General features: G+C 39.8%; 1 protein-coding gene across 3 annotated transcripts in view; it reads right to left on the reverse strand.

Annotated features, from left to right (window-relative positions):
• Positions 1-20,760, reverse strand: part of CHD1 (chromodomain helicase DNA binding protein 1) — a 59,451-nt gene extending 38,691 nt beyond the window's left edge. For 2 of the 3 annotated variants that reach the window (XM_081941309.1, XM_081941307.1), the window contains exons 1-7: positions 20,372-20,760; positions 17,824-18,018; positions 7,287-7,479; positions 3,609-3,713; positions 3,099-3,166; positions 1,852-2,001; positions 472-740 (exon numbers count right to left, since the gene is read on the reverse strand). In XM_081941309.1, the coding sequence (XP_081797435.1) occupies positions 472-740; positions 1,852-2,001; positions 3,099-3,166; positions 3,609-3,713; positions 7,287-7,479; positions 17,824-17,876 (838 nt within the window). In that variant the 5' untranslated portion in view covers positions 17,877-18,018; positions 20,372-20,760. Of the gene's footprint in view, positions 1-471; positions 741-1,851; positions 2,002-3,098; positions 3,167-3,608; positions 3,714-7,286; positions 7,480-17,823; positions 18,036-20,371 lie in introns of those variants that run through there. The other variant, XM_081941308.1, reaches the window with a different exon arrangement.
• Between the last annotated feature and the right edge of the window lie 898 nt (positions 20,761-21,658).

Below are 21,658 nucleotides of genomic sequence, written 5' to 3' on the forward strand. Positions count from 1 at the left end.
TCCTCCCCAAAGAGTGGAAAGGTAAAAACAAAGAGTTTGACTTTGCTTGTCAGGAAGGTGATCAAATGACCCTGGGACACTGTAACTGTCATAAATACATGCCAGTTGCCAAGCGTCCAAATTTGATCGTATGACCCTTAATCGTAAGTGTGAAAACAATAAGTCTTTTTTTAGTGCCATTGTAACTTTGAAGACCACTAAACGAATAGTTGAAAGTTGAGGACTACCTGTATACCATGTAGCATACAAATAATGTCTAAGTGAACTAAAGAGAGTAAGTCCTTTTATCGATAAAATTAGTAAACCATTAAAATCTTTTATATGAACATATATTTTCTGTTATTTTACATAGAATATTTAATGCTATATTAAGATACCTCAAGCCATATAACCCCAAGTTATACTGCAACAAAAACAAAACAAAAATAAAGCAATTATGAATATATTTTTCTAATGTAAATTAAAGATTACCTCCTTTTCTTCCAACGCGACTATCCATAAATTTTTCAATTGTTTCAAATTCATCTTCTTCAGGCTGTGGAACATCCTCTCCACAGACTTCTAGGAGATCATCTGAATCCGTCTTTGCTTCTTCAGCTTCTTTATAACTAACATTTACTGTTGCCTGGCGGCGAGAACCTCTTTTATCATAATCATCATCATCTGAGGATGAGGATGAGGATGAGTCAAGTTGTCGTTTTTTCTGCACTGCAGTTTTCTTTCCACTTTTTTGTTTTATTCTTAAATAATAAATAATAGAAAAATAAGTCTTTCAAAACATTATTTTATCAATGCCTGGAAAAAATGATTGATGAGTATTCTTAGAAAACTGTGGGCTATACAAATACTAAGATTTTTTGTAAACCTCTTGAATGAAAGATTGAAAACTGTAAAGTATTAAAACAAAGCAACTTCACTGCTCTAGTATCTGCTCATTAAAAATTTTATTCTTGTACAATAATTTCAGTCCATTCTTTTGCATATGGAACAGGACATAGTTCTCTACTGAAATAAATGAGGAATGTAGTTTGAATGCTGAATAATGGACAACCTACCTATCAAAATGATCCAAACACTGGATTTCTCTATAGCATTTATTATGAAAAAAAGCAGCTGGAATCTCAACTATGATGTTCCATGTGCTCCCTGGAATGTTAGATTAATATATCAACTATCATTTGGAACAAAAAACATTATCCCGACTTTAAAAAAAACCACTACGATGTACAAAAGCAGATTCAATTATGAAAATGTCATATAAGCAGTTTGGCTGGCTACTCAGTGGTAGCATCTAGAAAATTATCAGAATTCTATGCCCCAAAGTTCATTAAGCAAAAGCCTAGATTCTTAGCATTACTAGGTTATGAAAACTAAGGGAAGACAAGGAGACTTATGTCTCCTTTTATGACAGAGCTCATGGTCTTCTGATTTAGCAATGAGCACAGAAGTTAATTCCCTCTAACACAGATTAAACTATCCATAAGATCTTGGAGATATCCATTTGAGGTAACCAGTTGGCAATTTGACTAAAGCAGTTGATATCAAACTCAGTGAAGACTTGTGGCAATATTCACTCATTTCTATTAGAGCACCTGTTCGGTTCAAGTTGTTATCAACCCAAAATTGTACTTTGGTTCTTCTGAAAACTGAGATTTTCATTTGATATTACAGCTTTGCTGATCTAAGGCCATCAATTAAATGTTTCTATTCAAAATTCAGCTTCCTAACACATGGAGAGATAATTTACTGAATGAATATTTACATGGCAATTTATCAAATTTGTACCTCAAAAGATTCTTTAAAGGAAAGATATGCATATTAACTTTTATTTTCTAAAGTGGTATTACCTACCTGCTTGGAGGCTTCCTGCTTTTGACTTTATTTTTTGGTTCATAATCAGATTCACTCTCTTCACAACTACTTTTTTCTCTGCTTTCTTCTATATCAGAATCTGAAGCTGTTCCCGAAATAGATCCTGATCCAGACATTTGCCAATCTTCACTATTCAGGTTAAAATCACAGAAAAAATGTTTAAGTATATGTTCTCATTCTGTTCAAAATTTAATAAAAACATATCAGTATCATGTTTCACAAAAATAATATTAATATCCACCATATTTTGTAGCAATAATGAACCTACCAGAAAATAAAAGATGTACAGGGAAAGTATGCAAAAAGTTTTAAATATCAAAATATTGCTTTTGAATGTATTAAACTGAAATTAACAATTAAAATAGTTTTGTGGGTATTTCAGCTTTATATAACTGAACAAATTTTCACATGACAATATTTAATCATGAATAACTTAAAATCATTAATATAAACATTAACTAATTGTTTACATTGATAACTGCCACATTAACAATGTTAAGTCTAGGAAAAAGTGGCATTTACATAATGCATACTGTTAAGAGGTTGTTAATTTATATTTTTGCGATTATGGTGTATGGATGAGGAAAAAGGAAAAAAGAAAATATAAAAAAACAAAAATGAAAAAAGTTTCTTTTGAAGCTCTTTCCCTTACTTTAAAGATAAATTAAAGATAAAGTAGATTTTTAAAAAATAAAACCAAAAAAGACAGCATTTGTCCTGAAATTCTTGCATTTATAATGGTTTCTACTATTACTATTCTACTATTATATCTCATAAATAAAGCAGTTTTGGTATAATATAAAATGTATTTCTTATACTAAGGGCCTTCAAACTAAAACCCATTGTAACAGTTTCCTCTTACGTTCTCAAACTGAGAGGCAGAACTCCTCCATATTGCATATTGCATCAAGTATTTCTCAACATTTCTTAAATATGACAGTAAGAAAAATCTATACTTCCTAGATTTAAAATCAAGAGGTGGAAGGGACTGCTCTAACTTATTGAAAAGGAACATAAACTTAGTTCTCCTGTAGTTCCTGAACTTCTCTTGTTAGAATGTTTCTATACAAATCCTGACATGATTATATAAGATACAATACCAATGAAGAAGTATAAGAATATGATTCCTTGGATAAGAAACAAAATATCTCTGAAAATAAACTTCTGCTAGTAGGCATGGAGTAAATGAAGTAACTTTTATGAAGCATTTTTTAAAAATTTCCTACTCTTTATGTTTCTTCCTCTTGATTTCATTGGATGAATCATCTCCAGAATCCTCACTACTTGATGATTCCTAAACAATAAGAAATATGTATGAACTTTATTATCACCTTATTAATTTAATAATAATTCATTAAATGTATATTCTGCCTGACAAATTTATAAATAGTTACTGCAATTACCAAGGAGCTGTAGGCTGCAATCAGAAATTAAGAAAACCAACTATAAAGTTCCATTAAAAGGTACCTGGATCAAAGCCCCTAAAAACTGCTGTCAATGACTTTAACTCTCTTTTATACAATGATTAAAGCATATTAATCATAATCATAAAGAAATAGATTTGCTAAGCAATTTTAACGATGCAGTGCCATTACAAGTTAAGGAAACAATTATTATCTAAACAGCTTTCAGTCATAAATCTGAAATGTAACTTTTCTTTTGACAAGAATCATTCCAATTTTTTCTCTAATGTATTGAACTGTTTTAAAAAATGAAATTTGGTCATGATTATTTACCTCTTCTGATCCACTATTTATGGACGTTGCTTTTGACTGCTGTTGCTGTTTCCTGAGCATTGCAGAGCTCTGTACAGCGAGAATGCTTGGATTTGATTTCCAAAACTGAAGTGGGATACATATAAAAACATTACAGAATGGTAAGACAATGGCAGCAGTTACTAATATTATTTCTTAATGAATTTTCTGGTTAGATAAGAGCCCATATTATTTCTTACTTTACTGAAGAGCAGTAAGCAATGAAGTAAATCAGCAAATAACTAGAACGTAGGTAGTAGTGTCATTCCTACCGTGAAAATAATCTAATGGCTATAATAAAGGACAAACATGCTTACCACATGGAGAGCCCATTTCTCCACTATCTTCAATAAACAGTGCTTTCTGAGTAGCCAGTGAGGGTTAGGCTGAACCACAAATTAGTTGTTATTGTAAAATGTTACTTGCATCTACTCCAAATTTTGTACCAAAATTAGAAGATACCTACTGAATTTAAAGGGGCATTATCTAATCAGTGTTTATGGGATCTATTTAAGTTACTGCACTCTGCAGAATTGGGAAAATATTTATGGAAATTAACAACAGGTAAGTGACCTATTACAATATATAAATCTAAGTGTGTTTAACCAAATGGTTCAAGGGAGTGTTTAATACCTTTTTATGGAAGAGGATTATTTCTACTTCTTTGAAAGATGCCATTTTCAAATTACTATCCTTTTTTTAGACAAATGAGTGGTAGCCAGCAACTGTAAGAATGCTTATAAAATTATGTTTATCTATGATCAATGTCAATCTGGCTTCAGCCTAGATGCAGCAATGAAACATTTGTAGCTGCTATAACTAATAATTTTGTACAAGAAAGTGCTACATATAAATGATTACATATGAATTATTATTACAATTATCAATATCCAACCACCCATCCTCGTTGGCACACAAAATTGCATGCTAAATTTATATGGAAATATCCTACTCCTGGTCCCAATTCATAGTTTAGTAATTAGGATTAGGATCTTTTTAGCAAATTAATTCCTTTATCAAAATGGTCTCCTAAGGATCACTCCTATAATCTTTACGTTATCTTGTTCTAAAATCTACTTCAAGACATAATTATTTAGCTGGACATTTACTGAGTAAAGCTGTTCTAGAACCAGACTGCTTTTATATTCTTTCATTCCCACTATTTTATTATATAGAACTTTAATATAAACAAACAACATTTGAACTTTTTTTGTATGAATTCATTTGGGAAAAAGGAATATAAGAATAAATTCAGTAAGACAGCAACATATTAGTTTCTGTATGAAAGCAAACAGAAATCTTATTGTATTAAACAATTACCATAACAACACTCACCTGGTTCAAATCTTTCTTCAATATTTATTTTAAACAGTTATCTACTTTAGAAAAAACAACCTCCCATAGTATCAAGTATGCTCAAGTAAAGTGTCTATTGCAAAATAATTCCCAAAGCTTATTTTTTATTACTTTTGTTAGTAATCTATATACAAAAAAATCTAGGCAAGATTTTTGAAGCTCATAATGAATGCTAAAATTGATGATGTGTTTGTTTAAAAGCAAATAAAACTTAATGCTGTGACTTCAACAGCTACTAAGCATTGAAACAAAATCAAATTACTGTTAAAAATACTTCCAATGGGCCACCTTTCTAGTGCCATACTTAGTATGCCTATCTTTTAAACAAAATTTCACAAAAGCTATTTCCAACAGAAACTGTTAATCATAGGTTTGTTAAATGCAAGTAAACAAATTAGATAATTCTACATCAACTTTTTTCTTTTACTTGTATAGGAGCAAACAGTATTAAAGAGGGCTCATTCAACACATTTATTATGCTATAACAGTATTTCAAGTGATCAAATCTCTCCTTGGGAAGGAGGGATTGGAGAAGTCTTGCAGGGTAACTTTGAGAACTATCAGTCAAAGTTGCTCAGATTCTTCTCCATTTGGTATTAGATGGGCAGGTTTTTTATCTGAGGCATGTTCTTGGCAACTTATCTGGGAAGAGAGTCAACCAGTTAGCCCCAAGGAAGTAGACAGGGTCCTTGGAGCTAAGCTCTATCCTCTGTTGTTAAGATTCCTGTCCTTCATGTCCCTCAAGGTTCATCAAGACCACAGAATGATAGCATGTAGTTGTGTTCTTGTTTAGTGAATGCTTCTTTGACAGAGGCAGGTTCTTCCTGCTTTTGAGGCAATGGTTCATTAGCTTGTTAAAAAACTATCTTTCAATTGAATTGTATTGGTCAATTTTTGTCCAGTTTCTAAGCTTCTTTTAGGAAGATTTGGGGAGAAGGTAATATATTATGGGTACTCTAGAGGAAGTGAACCTGGACCATTTTCAATCAGGATTCAAGCCAGGTTATAATTTCAAGAAGATATTGGCTGTACTTGTGGATGACCTCAAGAAGGCTTGAGATGGATTATTTTGTAGGGTGCTTTAAGGTCCCGTCTGTTCCTATTTAAAATCTACATAAAACCCCTGGATGAAGTTAACCCTCAAAGGAAAAACCATCAATATGACGGCAATCCTCAGCTTTATATTCATTTTTGTCACAAGTGACATTGTTAAGTTTCTTAGATAGTAGTTTGAGGCTTTGAGTGTGCAGTGGGAGGGAACAAGTTAACCTTAGTTCATTCAAGTTCAACCAGAGTTAAACAAAACCTTGGTACACCCTGGTCTAGTGACTCTACATCTTTAATACTTGATAAGTAACATTCCCCCAGAATTGGTGTGCAACCTGTGAGTCCTTCTGGACACCCAGCTCTTCCTGGAATGGTTTTGTATAAATTTGTTTTGTACAAATATTTCAGTGGTGGAATGCGACCGGTACGCCCCAGTACGGGCGTACTGGTGCCTGCTGGGAGCACCAGGTATCGTTCCGGTACAGTGCTCTGGAGGGCCCACCCGCACGGAAAGTACGGTGCCTGTGCGACGCTCCGCCGAGCAGCTGGAGCATCGCAGGCAGTATGTATGCCTGCGCACGCATGTGGTGGACGCCTGGCCCTATTGCACCGTACCGGTTGCAACAGGATCTGGAACCCATCACTGATATATTTCACCCTTTACTAGACTAGAGGCTCTGCTCACTGTTATTCACACATTAATCACTTCACGGTTGAATACTGAAATTCATTTTACCATAGGGTTTGTTCTTGAAGAGCACTCAGAAGCTTCAACTAGTGTAGAATGCAGTAATACATGGACACTTGGGAGCTGCAAAATTTGCCAGTAAAAGCACCAATGTGTGATCTGCATTTGCTTCCAGTATGCTTCTGGGTATAATTGAATTTGCTGATTATTATCTTTAAAGGCCTATTTGGCACAGCCAGGTTGCTTGTGGGACTGTCCATCTCTGAGGGTTTATACTCATTTCACCACATGCTACAGGGTCAGGACATCTGAGGTTCCCCCCCCCCCCATACTATTTAAATTGATTCTGGATTGTTGTATTGCTTATATATATTCTGTTCGTCACTAGAATTATGCATTTAAATTGGGCAGCTATAAATAAATACATGTTCTGCAATGCTTTTATAAATTACTTTTTCCACCATTGCAGTATATTTTAAAGCAAAGTATTAATTTCCCTGTTTCATATGCTCAGTTAATACAGTATCAATTTAAAATAGTGTCAATTATAAATTATTCATTCATTTTACCTCAGCTCCATCAACCTTTGGATGTTTAGCTTGGACTTTCTTTTCCTTGGATGTGTCAGACTCTGATTCTGATTGACTGCCAGACTCTGAACCAGAATCTGAATCACTGCTTCCCGACTGGCTGCTACTTCCATTGCTACTGCTTGAACCAGATCCAGATCCAGATGCTGACCCTGAATCATCATCTGATTGGCTGCAATTATAAGTTTAGAATTAGGAAAGCTAGGAAAAGGCAATAAACAAATGTTCATTTGTAATTTTAAAACTTTTCAAATAGAGTTAAAACAGACCATATAGATCTTAAGTGGGTTACATCTTAGACTGGGACTTCCACGAAATATATGTCAATGTATTCAAACATTCCACTCAATTAAAATAATAAATTAAGTTTGAATAATTATTCTTAGAAAATGGAGAAAACACAACACTGAATGATATCAGGCATCATGTTGCTAAGCAACTGAGCACTTCATTCTGAACTTAGTAATATTAATAGCAGCAAAGGGAACATTGGCTTAATTTTTCCTCCCATAATCTGGTTACCATGCTACTCATGAAATAATTATCTTCCTCTACAATTAGCATGGAAGCACAGTGATCCTCTGCCAGACTTCATTTGAAACTTGCTTTTATGGTAATAATTGGGAGGTTAAAGTACTTTTGCAAGCCAGTAATTTGGGGAAGCTTATTTATAGGTTGCTTTATTTTTCAGTTTCTTATATGCAGCTTTGTAACACAAACATACAGTAAATAAAAGCAACTGACTGACTGGCTGTACTGATTTGTGCCAAATTTGATCAAATCTGTCCCAAGAAATTTTCACAACACAGCAACTAAAACATTATTTAGCAAAAATGCACTATCATCTTTCCAATATAAAGCAGACATATTCAGAATGTTGAACAGAATGTATGCTCATACTGTATATAAGGGAGATTTTTCTGTCCATCCATGAAAAAAATAGTAAAGCAGAAATAAGCAACATGATGCTCAACGGCAGCACACTATGTCCCTAAGGACTTATCTTGATGGTAATCATGCTCCTTATGAAACTTACAAAAAATATTTTCAAACATTAAACATGATGTTAGAATGTTATAAAATCAAGTATTAGCATCTAATTTCAATATTCTTTTGCAGGAATGTGTTTGGCTCTCATACCCGCATGATGGTATAATAGAGAAGAACCCAAAGAGTCAGAATAGAAGAGAAAGAACTGGAAAAAATTGCAAAGTACAAAAGAGTTGCAAATAGAAATAGAACTATAATGACAAAAGAAAGCAAAGATAATACCAATAGTAATAGCTGCCTTGGGTGCAAAAAACTGGAGCATCACTTGAACACCATCAGCATTGACGAAAGCAACATCAATCAACTGCAAAAAGACAGCTTTACTTGGAACAGCTTACCTCCTGTGATGATTTTTAGCACCATCAAGTAACAGCATTTGCCTATTTTGCGAAGGCTTGGCAAAGAGATATGTCTTCAAGGATCTCCAAAATACCAACACTTCTAAACTTTTTTAAACTTCTGTTTTTATGAGTGCCAGTTGCCATGGCAAATACAGTGATTTGGAAACCACATGCAAAACATTTAGAGTAGAAGTATACAATGTGAGGCTTAGGGAAACTTGCGGTCTCCAAAAGCCTAAAATCCAGCCCCAGCAACCTCAAACATTATTACAATGCATAAAGTGATTAAAAGAAGAAAAAATTAAATACATAACCAACAAATAATCACAATGGTACTAAGTACATTTAATTATATGTAAATGAAAATTATAGTATATTCGTTTCTAAATGATATTATTAACAAGTATAGTTGTCTTCATGTTATTTCTAGAAAAATGAGAAAAGTGTAATCTTGAATATTGTTTCACAAGTTAGGTTTCACAAAGAGAAAACAGGATTAGGGCATACCAGTCCTTACTTCTTCATGCATTTCCACAATGGCAAGCTATGATGGGAAACTATTATTGGACTTATCGGAACATCTAACCTCAAAGTATACAATAACGATAGCCAAAAAATAATACAGATGAAACCATTTTAGCTCCTTTCAGCCCTTTCACTCCTAAAACTGCTCAACTGAGATGATGCCTCCTTCCCATCACCAAAAATATACTTTAAAGATATGTATGTTTTCATATACGTATATTATATAGATATCACACCTGTGACAGGTAAAAACATGCTTTTTTGTAAAAACATGTTTTGAAAACCAGCGCCATCTGTGGGATGTAAAAGCAACACATGCTATACCATAGCGTTCATTTCTTGAGTATAGTATATTCAGAACAGTTCGGCTTCTCTCCAGCTTTGTCCAGACGGTCCCTTTATATGTGTGGCTGGGCTGCGGCTGCACCCTTTCTCCTTTCCGCCCCTCCTCCGAGGAGCTTCGCCATTTCCACCAAGGGGAGCCGAAGCCTTTCGGCCTTCCCCTCCCCTCTCTCTCCTCCCCTCCCGCCAGGCCTTTGCTGTCTGCGGCGGAGCAGCGCCTGCCCCATCCCTCCGCCGCCTCCTCCCACCCTTAAGCCGGTCTCCCCCCAGCCCAGCCCAGTGGAGCTCCACCACCGCCAGTACCTTGGTGAATGACCTAGGTGCGGAGAATAACCCAGGTAGGGCCCTGTATTGGTAATGGCGACCCAGATAGGAGAACCGTAGGAACCGCCTATATAGTGGGAGGATGGGAATATGGAGATAGATGCCATGTAATGCCCCTCCCGTATGCCTGCTAGAATGGATTTAAGTGAGGCCATCTTGAACTTGCGGTACACAAGATGTTGGTTCAAGAGCTTCAAGTCGAGAATAGCTCTCTAACCCCCCGAAGCTTTGGGCACGAGGAACAGGTTTGAATAGAACCCCCAACCCTCCTGGTCCGAAGGGACTGGTTCTATCACAGCAATGTCAAGCAGATGCTTAATGGCCTGATGCATCTGCCTGTGTTTGTCGAGATTTTGCGCCGGGGGAAATGTGCGAAAGTGGTTAGGGGGAATGGAGAGGAACTGTAGCCGAAGCCCATGTGAGACTGAGCTGATTACCCAGGCGTCAGGGGAAATCCTTGCCCAGGCCTCGGAGAAGAGAGCCAGGCGACTGCCGATGGGTGGGGTCAGGTTCGACCTATTTGCCCCGGCGGTAGGGGCGCCCACCTCCCTCTCGAAAGGGCTGCTTACTCTGAGACTGGAAGCGGGATCTGTCCCTACTGAATTTATTTATTTATTTATTTATTTGCACTTCTAGACCGCCCCCTCTCCCAAAAGGGACTCGGGGCGGTGTACAGTCCACACAGCAAATACATCATCCACAGTAAAATTCATTAAATAGATAAACAGATGAATAAATAAATAAATATGGAGGAGGTTAAAAGAATTAAAAGAACTGTACAGCAAGAATATAAATATGGCTTTAAAACCCCTAAAATCAATTAAATTTAAAACAATACCCTTAAAATACCAGTTAAAAATATATTTCCAGGAGGTAACAGTTATAACAGTTATAATTATGCCAGGCCAGCTAATCGGAACAGGTGAGTCTTCAATTTTTGTCGGAAGGAGCGGAAGTCCGTGGTGGTTCTAATATCGGGGGGGAGGTCATTCCAGAGGGTTGGGTCCATCACAGAGAAGGCCCTACTCCTTGGCGCCGCCCGCTGGCATTGCCTAGTGGACGGCACCTGGAGAAGCCCCTCCCTGTGAGAGCGAATTGGCCGCAGGGATGTATGTGGGAGGATGCGATCCCGCAAGTAACTAGGTCAGATGACCTCTCTGAAGTTGCGGTCAGATGACCTCTCTGGCCTAGGAAAGAGTACCTGCTCTGCTGAGCCTCCTGTTCCGGGGGATGGCACGGGGGCTTGCGGTAAAACAGGGTTGAACTTTGTTCCGCCTTCTTCACCATGGTGGATAAGACTTTTTTCTTGTTTTTGTCCTCCATGAGGAGCGGTTCCAGGGCTGCCCCAAAGAGGGAGCCCCCCGTGTAGTCGGCCGACGTCAGCTGCCATTTGGACTTGCTGTCCGCCTGCCACCCCCTGAGCCAGAGGAGGCAATGGGAGGTCACGTATGATGCCATAGCCCTGGAGGCAAACTTCATCGCGTTAAGTGTGGCAACAGCTGAAAATTGCGCCACTGCCACTAACTTGAATTAAATCCTGACGCAGTCGTACATCCTCTGGAGGAATGCGTTCTTCTCCATCCACAGGATCGCCGTGCAATTGAAGAATGAGACCGATGCTGCTGCCTTGATGGCCCAGGCCGCTGACTGGAATGTCTTCCTCAGGGTCATCTCCGCCTTCCTGTCATCTAACTTAAGGTTGTCTGCTACGTCCTTGGCCACCAGAGATGCAGAGACACCAGGGCCACCACAGGGGGGTCCACAGTGGGAAGCTGTAATGCTTGGGAGAAATCTGGCTCAATGTTATAAAAACGTCTGTCGTTACTGCCAGGGTTTGGGAGGGAAGTGGGCTTTTCCCATTGTTTCTTCATGACTTCCAGGAAGTGGTGAGGGGCAGGAATCTCCTCCTTCACCACCTTGGGTTCAGAAAAAACTGGGCCCCAAGGCTTTTTTCCTGCAAGCCCATCTGAAGCGCCCTTTTTAGCCCCCTCCCTAGCTCCATTTACCCCCCCCCCTCTTCTACCTGCGCAGTAGCATGCACTTTGCATAGAAGAGACCGGAATAAATTTGGGGGGAATAGTCCAGTAAATGCCGGAGGCTCCGGCTTGTCATCCTCCTCATCCTCAAACAGGTCAGGATCTCTCTGGGGTCTGTCCCCTGCTACTGAACCTTCACTAATCAGGGAAGGAGAGGCAGGGAGGCTCACGGGATTGGATGGAGGCTGAGCCTGGGATGAGCTGGCCCTAGGATTCCCACCTTGATCTGGTGCTAAGGACTGAGCAGTCTGCTGCTGCAATCCATGCGCAATTCCGGAGGCAATTGCTCTTTCAATGAGATTTTGCAGCCCCCCCTGGCAGATTATCTACATCCAGAGAATCCCAGCCGGAATTTTCTGACTCCTGAGCTACCCCAGCTTAGGGAGCTTGTGTGGACCTGGGTAGGGCACGATCCTCCCTAGGATACTTGTGGGCACAGGAATCTTCCAAGTCCATGTCCTGGTCCTCCAGGGAAAGGATCGGAGAAGGAGATCTTTCCCCAAAAAATCTCCCTAGAGCAGTGATGGCGAACCTATGGCATGGCTGCCACAGGTGGCACGCGGAGCCATTTGTCAGGGCATGTGGGGCACATGCACGGGCTGGCCAGCTGAGTTCACCCTTTTTTAAAGCCATGTTTTGCCCTCCCAAGGCTCCAGAGGTGTTATAGGAGCCTGGGGAGGGCAGAAGGAGTCTTCCCTGAAGCCTCCGAAGCAGTCAAAACGAACCTCCGAGCGCTTCAGGGACCTTCAGGCGGCTTCCCTGAAGCCTCCAGAGCAGTCAAAACGACCCTATGAGCAAACAGGAATCCATTCCTGAACTTCCGGTTTGCCCGTAGGGACGGATTTTTGTGCTCCGGAGGCTTCAGGGAAGCTCATGAGGGCCTCCAGTGGGGGGTGGAGGAGGCTCTTTTTGCCCTCCCCAGGCTCCTATAAAGTCTCTGGGGCCTGGGGAGGGCGAAAAATGGCTTTAAAAAAGGGGGAACTCAGTTGGCCAGCCAGCTGACAGGGCAGTGCCTCGCATGCCCTGACAAATGGCTCCGTGTGCCACTTGTGGCACGCGTGCCATAGGTTTGCCATCACTGCTCTGGAGCCTGGGGAGGGCGAAAAAAGCATGCAAAAATTTGGGCGCGCGCCTATAGTGCGCACATGCGCACTGGGGGGTCACGCATTGTATTATGGGTGCGGCATGCCTGCAAACGATCCCCCTGCTTTCCAACATTTATGGCACGTGAGCCAAAAAAGGTTCACCATCGCTATCCTAGTCCAGGCTGGAACCCATCCCCCCAATGGAGATCTGGAGCGGGGGGGGGGGCTGGGGGAAGCACTGAGCCTACCCTGCAAGGCCCTCAGTTTTTCAGACCTGGAAAAAGTTTTTGAGAGGGCCTTGTGCCTCCTCAGTTCATCCCTCTGGGTGGCACGAGAGGGGCGGAGGTTGATAGCCTTTAGGGCCCTGGAAGAAGCAGTGGATCACAGTTTAAAATATGACTCGTTATTTAGCCGGACTGAGATGAACTAGAGAAGGGTGGAGCACAAAGGCATGTCTTCAGCTTTATCCCAGTCTAGTGGCCAAATGGGCGTGTCAATACCATCCACTGGAGCCTCCTATCCCTCGCTCCGGAAAAATCCTTTCCTCTTACTTCCACCTGCAGAAGGTTCTGATGAGGTTATTTCACAGATATAAATATTAGAGGCTTCTTTAGCCAGACGAATGGCAGAAACTGAGTTCTGATTACAAACTAAGGCTCTTTTGATCAGAATTTTGCTAAAGACCTTTCTTAACACCCTTTAAACTATATTATGCATTCACCCTTGTTTTTTTTTCTTTGTATAAAATGAACAATAATGGAATTCTTCCCAACATCAGGCACAGATGTTCACACCTTGAACCTGCTGCAAAATGCTGCCTAAGTCAGAAGTTATGTTTCAATATTTCTTTAATTACACTACGTCAACCTGGTTTACCTCTTTTCAATATTCTCACTGATTTTATAACTTTATTTTCAACCATTTCTCTTGGATATCATCAATAATCACATTTGTATCAATTCCACTGTTGAGTACAGTATATCACTATAATTCCTATACAAATCTTTCAAATACTCCTTCTAGCATTTCTTGATGAAGTTTAATTCTAAATCATTTTATCCCATTTAATTCCATTCTCACAAATGTAAATTTCTCTAGCCCTCTTCTCTGATTCCCACCCCCAAAATTATTTCTATCCCATTTTCTCTATATCTTTTCATTTAATCATTCCCTCTTTGACTAAAAGTCGTCCTCAATATGTGACTGTAATGCAGCCTGCCCATTATAGGCATGAATCAGTCTGGTCATGTGACCAACCTATTTTGTGACTTCTGCAGCAGTAGTTAAGCAACCCCATTATTCGGCATGGCATGTTTTTATCAAAAACTAGAAATAATGTCCACCCTTCAGCAAAATCATTGTAATACAGAATCATATGAACACCTAAAGTGCAGTCACCTGACTAGCAGACAACTATCAAACCTGAATCATAACTCCCTTTTTCCAAGTATGTTGTAACTCTGAAGCATCACTTAAGTTGAGGACTACTTACCCATACACACACACACATTTCTTTTGCCATTTTCCCATCAATCATTTTTTTCTTCATCCACAATTTATTTCATTCCATCATTTCTCAAGCATCCTTTTTATTTTTACTTAACATAACACCAAAGGAACTTGTATATTCCTTTATAAGATAATTATTTCACTGTGCTCCAAATATTTTCTTCCTCTTCATTCTATATATTGATTTCACCTTAATTATGTTGGGAAATGGGATGTTTTCAAAAGTACACTCTCTAGCATACGGGTGTCAAACTCACTGTGTCACGTTGCTGTCACATGATGTTTCACGACATTTTCTACATTTGAGAATGGGAGCTGGGGTGGATGTGGCCTGCACATGACCCATCTGGCCCGGAGGCCTCCAGTTTGACACCCCTACTCTAGCAGGTAAGAAATAATAGACAGATGGGAAATCACAGATGCCATAAGCAATGCCTTCATTCAATTTCCTGCCAACTTTCTGCCTTTTCTGTTTAAACCAGCAAAGCAACTGAGATAAATCAATTAAACAGCCAGACTTAATAGATATACAAATATATTAACAGATATACATACTAAGATGTACTGACTAAAACTTCAGAAATTTCTTGTCATAATCTAGAGTTAAAATTCTGATACAATAAAATCCTATTTTGAACACATAATTGGAGGAAGAAGTTTCGACTATTCACAAATGCTTGCAAATTTAGAAAATTGATCCCCAGTAGTAATTTCTATTATTATGGTTATATTATACTAATAATATAAAATGTCCATCATTTGTGAAACAACATTATTATACAAACGAAATCCATCAGCCTAGAAATTGATCCATTCTATACAAAGTGCATTGTATCATGGCCTGCTAAATCAAGGATTTATTGTATTTTCAACAAACAGGACTTATTCAGAATTCTACAGCACATATAGTCATGTTTATGAATTACCTTGTCATATGCATAGCTGCAAATTACCATATTTTAGGAGTATAAGACGTACCTTTTCCCTCAAAAAAGAGGTTGAAAATCTGGGTGTGTCTTATACACTGAATACAGCATTTTTGGCCTCCTGAAACCCTGCCCCCTTTGCAAAAATGGCCATGCATAGTCTTTAGGAGGCTTTTAGAGTCAACCTGGGGGCTGGGGAGGGCAAAAAAGCGAAAAATGGGCCATTTTTTTTGCCCCCAGCAGCCCCCAGGAGTACTCTACAAGCCTCCTAAAGGCTATGCATGCCCTTTTTTTGACAAAGGGCCCATTTTCACGAAAAACAGGCCATTTTTGGGAGGTCTGCAGAGTGCAAAAACTTTTTTTTTAATTTGCCTCTTTAGAATCTTGCTGTGTCTTATACTCCAAAAAATATGGTATATCCTTTATAGCCCCCAACCTTTCTGGCTCAGCGGACTACCTATTGTGGCCTTAGAGAGAGAGGGGGGATGGTTTCGGGCACACGTGTACCTCTTCCACAAATGTAACTTTGTGTGCGTGCTCACAAAATTTTAAGACCATCTATATTCTTTATAACCTCAACTCTATTTAAGCAAATTTATTGTCCTTCTTGCTCCCCCCTAAGAATTCGCATTGATAATTAAGAGATTTCCAGTAACACATCTGAAAACTCTTAATTGTTATAAGTGATCAATCTGCTGTCACATCTCGATATATGGCCCTTAAAGCTTCAGAAGAGCAAGACTAAGAAGGGGGAAGGAACCTAGACAACACTCACATGCTCCCTACCACAATTATGACATAGCTATGTATGTCTGAACAGCTGATAAAGTCACAATTGCTCTTCGAAGTGTTTCAAATAAAAATCATGTATTTTTAATGTCAAATTCTTAAAAACAATATATAACGTATATTGTGATGCAGTTAATTTTTTACTGCAAGATACATAGTTAATAGCCGCAAAATGTATGAATGCGTGAAATGACCAACAAGTAACTTATGCAAACATCATCTCCAATTGTATGATATTCTAATACAGTGGTACCTTGGTACTCAACTCCTTTGAAACTTATCGAATTTGATACTCAATGCATTTTTGTTGCAAAAATTTTGTCCCATACTCAGATTATTTGGTGCACAAGCTTGTTGGTGTCAGCTGTCTTGTGACTGTCTTGGCAACATTACTCCTTATGAGAAAACTGGTACTCATCAAGCCATGAGTACCAAGGTATGACTGTACTTTATATTCCATACAAATAACTGGACAACCAATACAAAGATGGATTATATTGAATCGCTTATGTCTAGCTTTTAAGATTCTTGCTCAAAGTAATCCATATCACTGGCTAGTGCAAAGGTCAGTAAAATTATGTGAGGCATCTAGTACAATGAATCTTATGCATTTTATTGAGTAATAAATCTAACAGCTGGGTTCATACAGTACAATGTACTAAGTGTAGAGTTCTTTAATCATTGGTTGTTGAATAAGTTACAAATGATTGTGTTCACAGATTCATCTAGCTTTTAATCACACTTAAAATCTATAGTTTAATATGTTAGGTTAAAAAATAAACATGCTTGTTTTCTGATCATAAGTAAATACAATTGAGTTAAAACTGGATTTATCTGCAAACTAGCGGGGTACAAAACAATCGCTTAGATTTGACTTTTGCTCAAGACCCAATTACTTATATAAATTGTTCCTAATTTATTACATAACATTTCATATTTATAATTGTACTTATGAAAACATTGCAAGTACTATATTAGTAAAGATATCTCTTAATGTTCATTCTCATTTTCTCTTGCATATATTTTTGAAAAGATACTCAGTAGAAAAAGTCAAACTACCCCAAATAGGCTCTTATTTGTGAACTTACTATCTGTTTAACAAGTCTAAAATATAGGATGGTTCAGATTTTTTTTATGTAGTGTCCAAGCTCATGGTCATAACTGAAAGTTTTCTTAGCATTCAACTATTTCTTGCTCCTTGCATATTTGAGTGAAATACAATTTGTTCCCATTCCTAATCAGGATTATAACATATACACTACTGAAATGTTACTGAAACAGAACACACTGTCAGAAACACATGACATAGATACAGCTTTATATAGCAGGATCAAAAATGTCTCTCATATTTATTACTTAGTCTTTCACAACCAGATGTATAGATAAGTTTGCATATACTGTGCTTGGATAAACAGTCTATCTGGAATATGTATACAGGGAATGTAAAGACAGTCTTATTAATACTTTCAAATAGTTGTACCAGCATTAAGCTATACATAAAGCTTTAAATCTCAAACAACTATGTAGATTTTCAAAGCTTAGTTATAAAAAAATATTAAGATTATATCAAACTAAACCCCAGTGTGTACCTTGATTCTCCGCTAGTGTTCCTCGTGCTTTCTTCATCACTGTGCCCATTCATTGTAAATATTCACCAAAATAAAAATATAAATAAAAGTTATCCTAGCCTGTAACCAGGATATAAATTGTTTTTAGAAGGCTCTCTTCTTTGTGCTTCAGATATTTCACTGTGTTCAGCAGTTCATGATTCTTGCATAAGTTACCTTTAAAAAATAAAGAACTATTTTAAATGTTTATATAATTAACTTTGTAGATATTGTAATAGCATTATCTATTTATTTAACAAACCGAATGTACACTCCTTCCTATTCTGTAACAGTCCTATGACATTAATTATGTAAAAAGACCAAACTGGTTTTATGGTTTCAACAATTTTCAGAAATAGGATTTTAATCCATCAGTTAATTCACATAACCCAATCCCAATCTGACAATAGAGTCATGTTCATACAACAGAATTCTATTTTGCTCAACACAATTCTCCGTGTTCCGTATAAACATAGGTTTATACAAAATACACTGTGTCTTACGATTACAAGCTGTATTTTAAAAAAATAAGTACTTCAATTTTTTTACAAAAACCCACAAAAGTATCATCAATACTGTGTAGTGATAAAGTAGCTTTTGATAATCTAATTCTATAGCACTTTTGTTGTACCTGAAAATTAGATTTGATTCAAGTAACTATGACACAGGAAAAAGAACATTATTTTTTCCTACACCAGTTTCTACAAAAGCTATATACTGTATGTATGTATGCATGTATGCATGCATCTAAAATACTATACAGGCAGACTTAGTGACTGTTCAGTTACAATAGTACTGAAAAAAGTGACATGGCCATTTTTCACACTTACAACCATTGCCTCACACCCATGGTCATGTGATTAAAATTCAGACACTTAGCAACTAGTTCATATTTATGAGAAGTGCAGTGTCCCGGAGGTTTGTGATCACCTTTCGCGACCTTCTGACAAGCAAATCCAAAGCATAATCCAGATTCACTTAACGTTATCAACTAAACAACTGCAGTGATTTGCTTAAAACTGGCAAGAAAAGTCATAAAATGAGGCCAAAATCACTTAACAACCATCTCACTTAGCAAAAGAAATTTTGGCTCTATTGTGGTCTTAAGTTAAGGACTACCTGTAGTCCTAAATAAATTTACCACTACATGCTGGTATGTCACAACATAACAAAAATTACATACATATAATTGTATTGTGAACACTCACACTCTCTCTCTCTCTCTCTCTCTCTCTCTCTCTCTTTCTCACACACACACACACACACACACACACACACACACACGGTGTGTATGAGAGTTCACAATACAATTATATGTATGTAATTTTATGTATATATGATGCGTATGTATTCATTTATTTGATAAATTGACACTTGAATATAGAATAGAGGGGGGGGTCACATGTTTTTAACCCACTCATACCTGAGATGAAAAGAGTTTTAGGATAATAAAAAACGTGTATGTGTGTATGTAAAACAATTTACATAGTACAGTGTTGGCCTGTTTTTAGGACTAAAGTAAGGCCCGTTTTAATTAAAAGTTCAAAAGCCCTTGCGCAACTACAGCGAGAGAAAGTGGCCACATCGTTGGAACCGACGCAAACTAAGACCAGAGCCCAAAGCCCATTATTGGCATGCATCCGTCCAGCTGCGTTTCGTGCGGGGCTTTCTCTCCCTCTCCCGCGCTCTCCTCTTTTTAGGAAACCTAGGCAAAGGCGGGGCCACCGTTTAGAGCAGTAGGAAGGCAGCGCATAGACACCCTCACCGCCAGCCTGTCAGCCAATGAGGAGCGGGCCTCGTGGATTTAGTGGGTGCCAAAACAAATGGGCTTTCTCCCCTCCCTCCGGTTCCCCCGGAGCGTCCTGGGTGTCTCTCACGACTCCGCACACGGCGCCTTCTTTTTACTATCTTCTCTTTTTACTACGACCGTCACCAGGTCCCCCCGCCCTCTCTCAAAGCTGGCCGCGGCCCGCCCGCCATTCCCTGGCCCGCTTGCGAAAGCCTCTTTTGACTTTCTCACAACCGCCTCTCTTTCCGCAGTCGCAGCCTGGTAAACAAAGGGAGATGGCGGGGGAAGATGAAAAAAGCCGGACTCAAGGCCAGGGCAAGCAGCGTGGTCGCTTCGTCCAAGCCGCTATGGGTGGGTGGGTGAGAGGGAGGGACAAAGCGAGAGCCGCTGTGCCGCATCTAGCAGGGGACTAATAAAAGTGACAATTTTCTGCCCAGCGCTGGCCCCCTGCAGGCGCCTCCCCGAATGCTCACCTGAAGGCCGGACTTCTCCCGAAAGCACCACTGGGCCCAGTCCCTCCTCTCTCTCGCCTATTCCAGGCCGAAGGCCGCAAATCGGCTCCCAGCTCACCCAGGCCGAAGCCTTATTGCCGCGGTCCCTGGTACTTTTTCCTCCTCTCGCATTTCCCTTTCCCAACCTCCAGGCGCCCAGTCGAGTAAGTCGGCCTGCGATCTTCCCTGCCTACCGGTCAGCCCAAGGCTACACAGTCTCCTGCGTCTTCCTTCAGTGGGCCGCTCTTACCTGAGCGTCGCCAGGCCTGCCTGGGCCTCTCTGGAAGAACAGCGTGGCGAACCAGCGGCGGAGAGAGCGCTGCAGCCGGGCCCTTAAAAAAAAAGGGCTGAGGCGGCGGAGAAAGAGGCGCTCCCGGGCTGGCCTGGATCTCCTCACCCTCTCCTTGCCTCTTCCCGGCCCTTTCGCTTGGTTTGCCCCCAAAAGAAGGGGGAGGGAGCGCGACTCCTTCCGAAAGGGAGGCGGGGGGGAGGAGAGGAAGGAATGGGTTAAAAAAAATGCCTGAGGTAAGCAGGCGTGCGTCGCCGTTGCTTTAAGTCCTCCCGGTCGCAGCCGCCATCACGCTGCCGCCGTAGCAGTTCAGCGCAGCCTCCTCCCCCTCCCTCATCCGATGGAAACCCCGGGCGTGATGTCAGCCGTGGGACAGAGCGGGAAGCGGTGGGAGGAGCCACCGCGGAAAGGAAGCTGGAGGAGAGGCTCGCGCGCGACGAGCTTGGAATCTGAAGGCGCGCAGGGGGGGGGGAAGAGGCGTGGGGAGGGCGGGGGAAGGGATGAGTAAGGAATGAAGTGCTCTAAAGTCTCCTGGTAGACGGCTGCGTTGACCCTGGTCTTAATAAAGCACCAAAGTCCTGTTGCTCCTTGGTCCAAAGTCCTCTTTTCTGAGCAACTTTTGCCAAAAGCACCAAAAACTGGTTCAATGACTGTGGGATTACTGTGCTTGATTGGCCTCCCCATTCTTCCTCCATACTCTGGGTCCTTGGTTTCCAAATGAGATGCAAAACTTGCTCTCATCAGAAAAGAGGACTCTGGACCACTGAGCAACAAGACTTTGGACCATTGTGCTTCATTAAGACCAGGGTCAACACAGCTGTCTACCAGGAGATTTTGGGGTACTTCCTTCTACAGACGAGATTTATGGGGATGCTGACTTCATTTTCCAGCTGCCCACACTGCCAACAGCACCAAAACCTGGTTCAATGACTGTTGGATTACTGTGCTTGATTGGCCAGCAAACTTGCCTGACCTGAACCCCATAGAGAATCTATGGGGCATTGCCATGAGAAAGATGAGAGATATGAGACTGAACAATGCAGAAGAGCTGAAGGCTGCTATTGAAGCACCCTGGTCTTCCATAACACCTCAGCAATGCCACAGGCTAATAGCTTCCATGCCACGCCGCATTGAGGCAGTAATTGCTGCAAAAGGGGCCCAAACCAAGTACTGAGTACATATGCATGCTTATACTTTTCAGAGGTCCGATATTGTTCTATGTACAATCCTTGTTTTATTGATTGCATG

Source organism: Natrix helvetica, assembly GCF_964273705.1.
Source record: "Natrix helvetica genome assembly, chromosome: 2".
In the NCBI taxonomy this organism is placed as follows: domain Eukaryota; kingdom Metazoa; phylum Chordata; class Lepidosauria; order Squamata; family Natricidae; genus Natrix; species Natrix helvetica.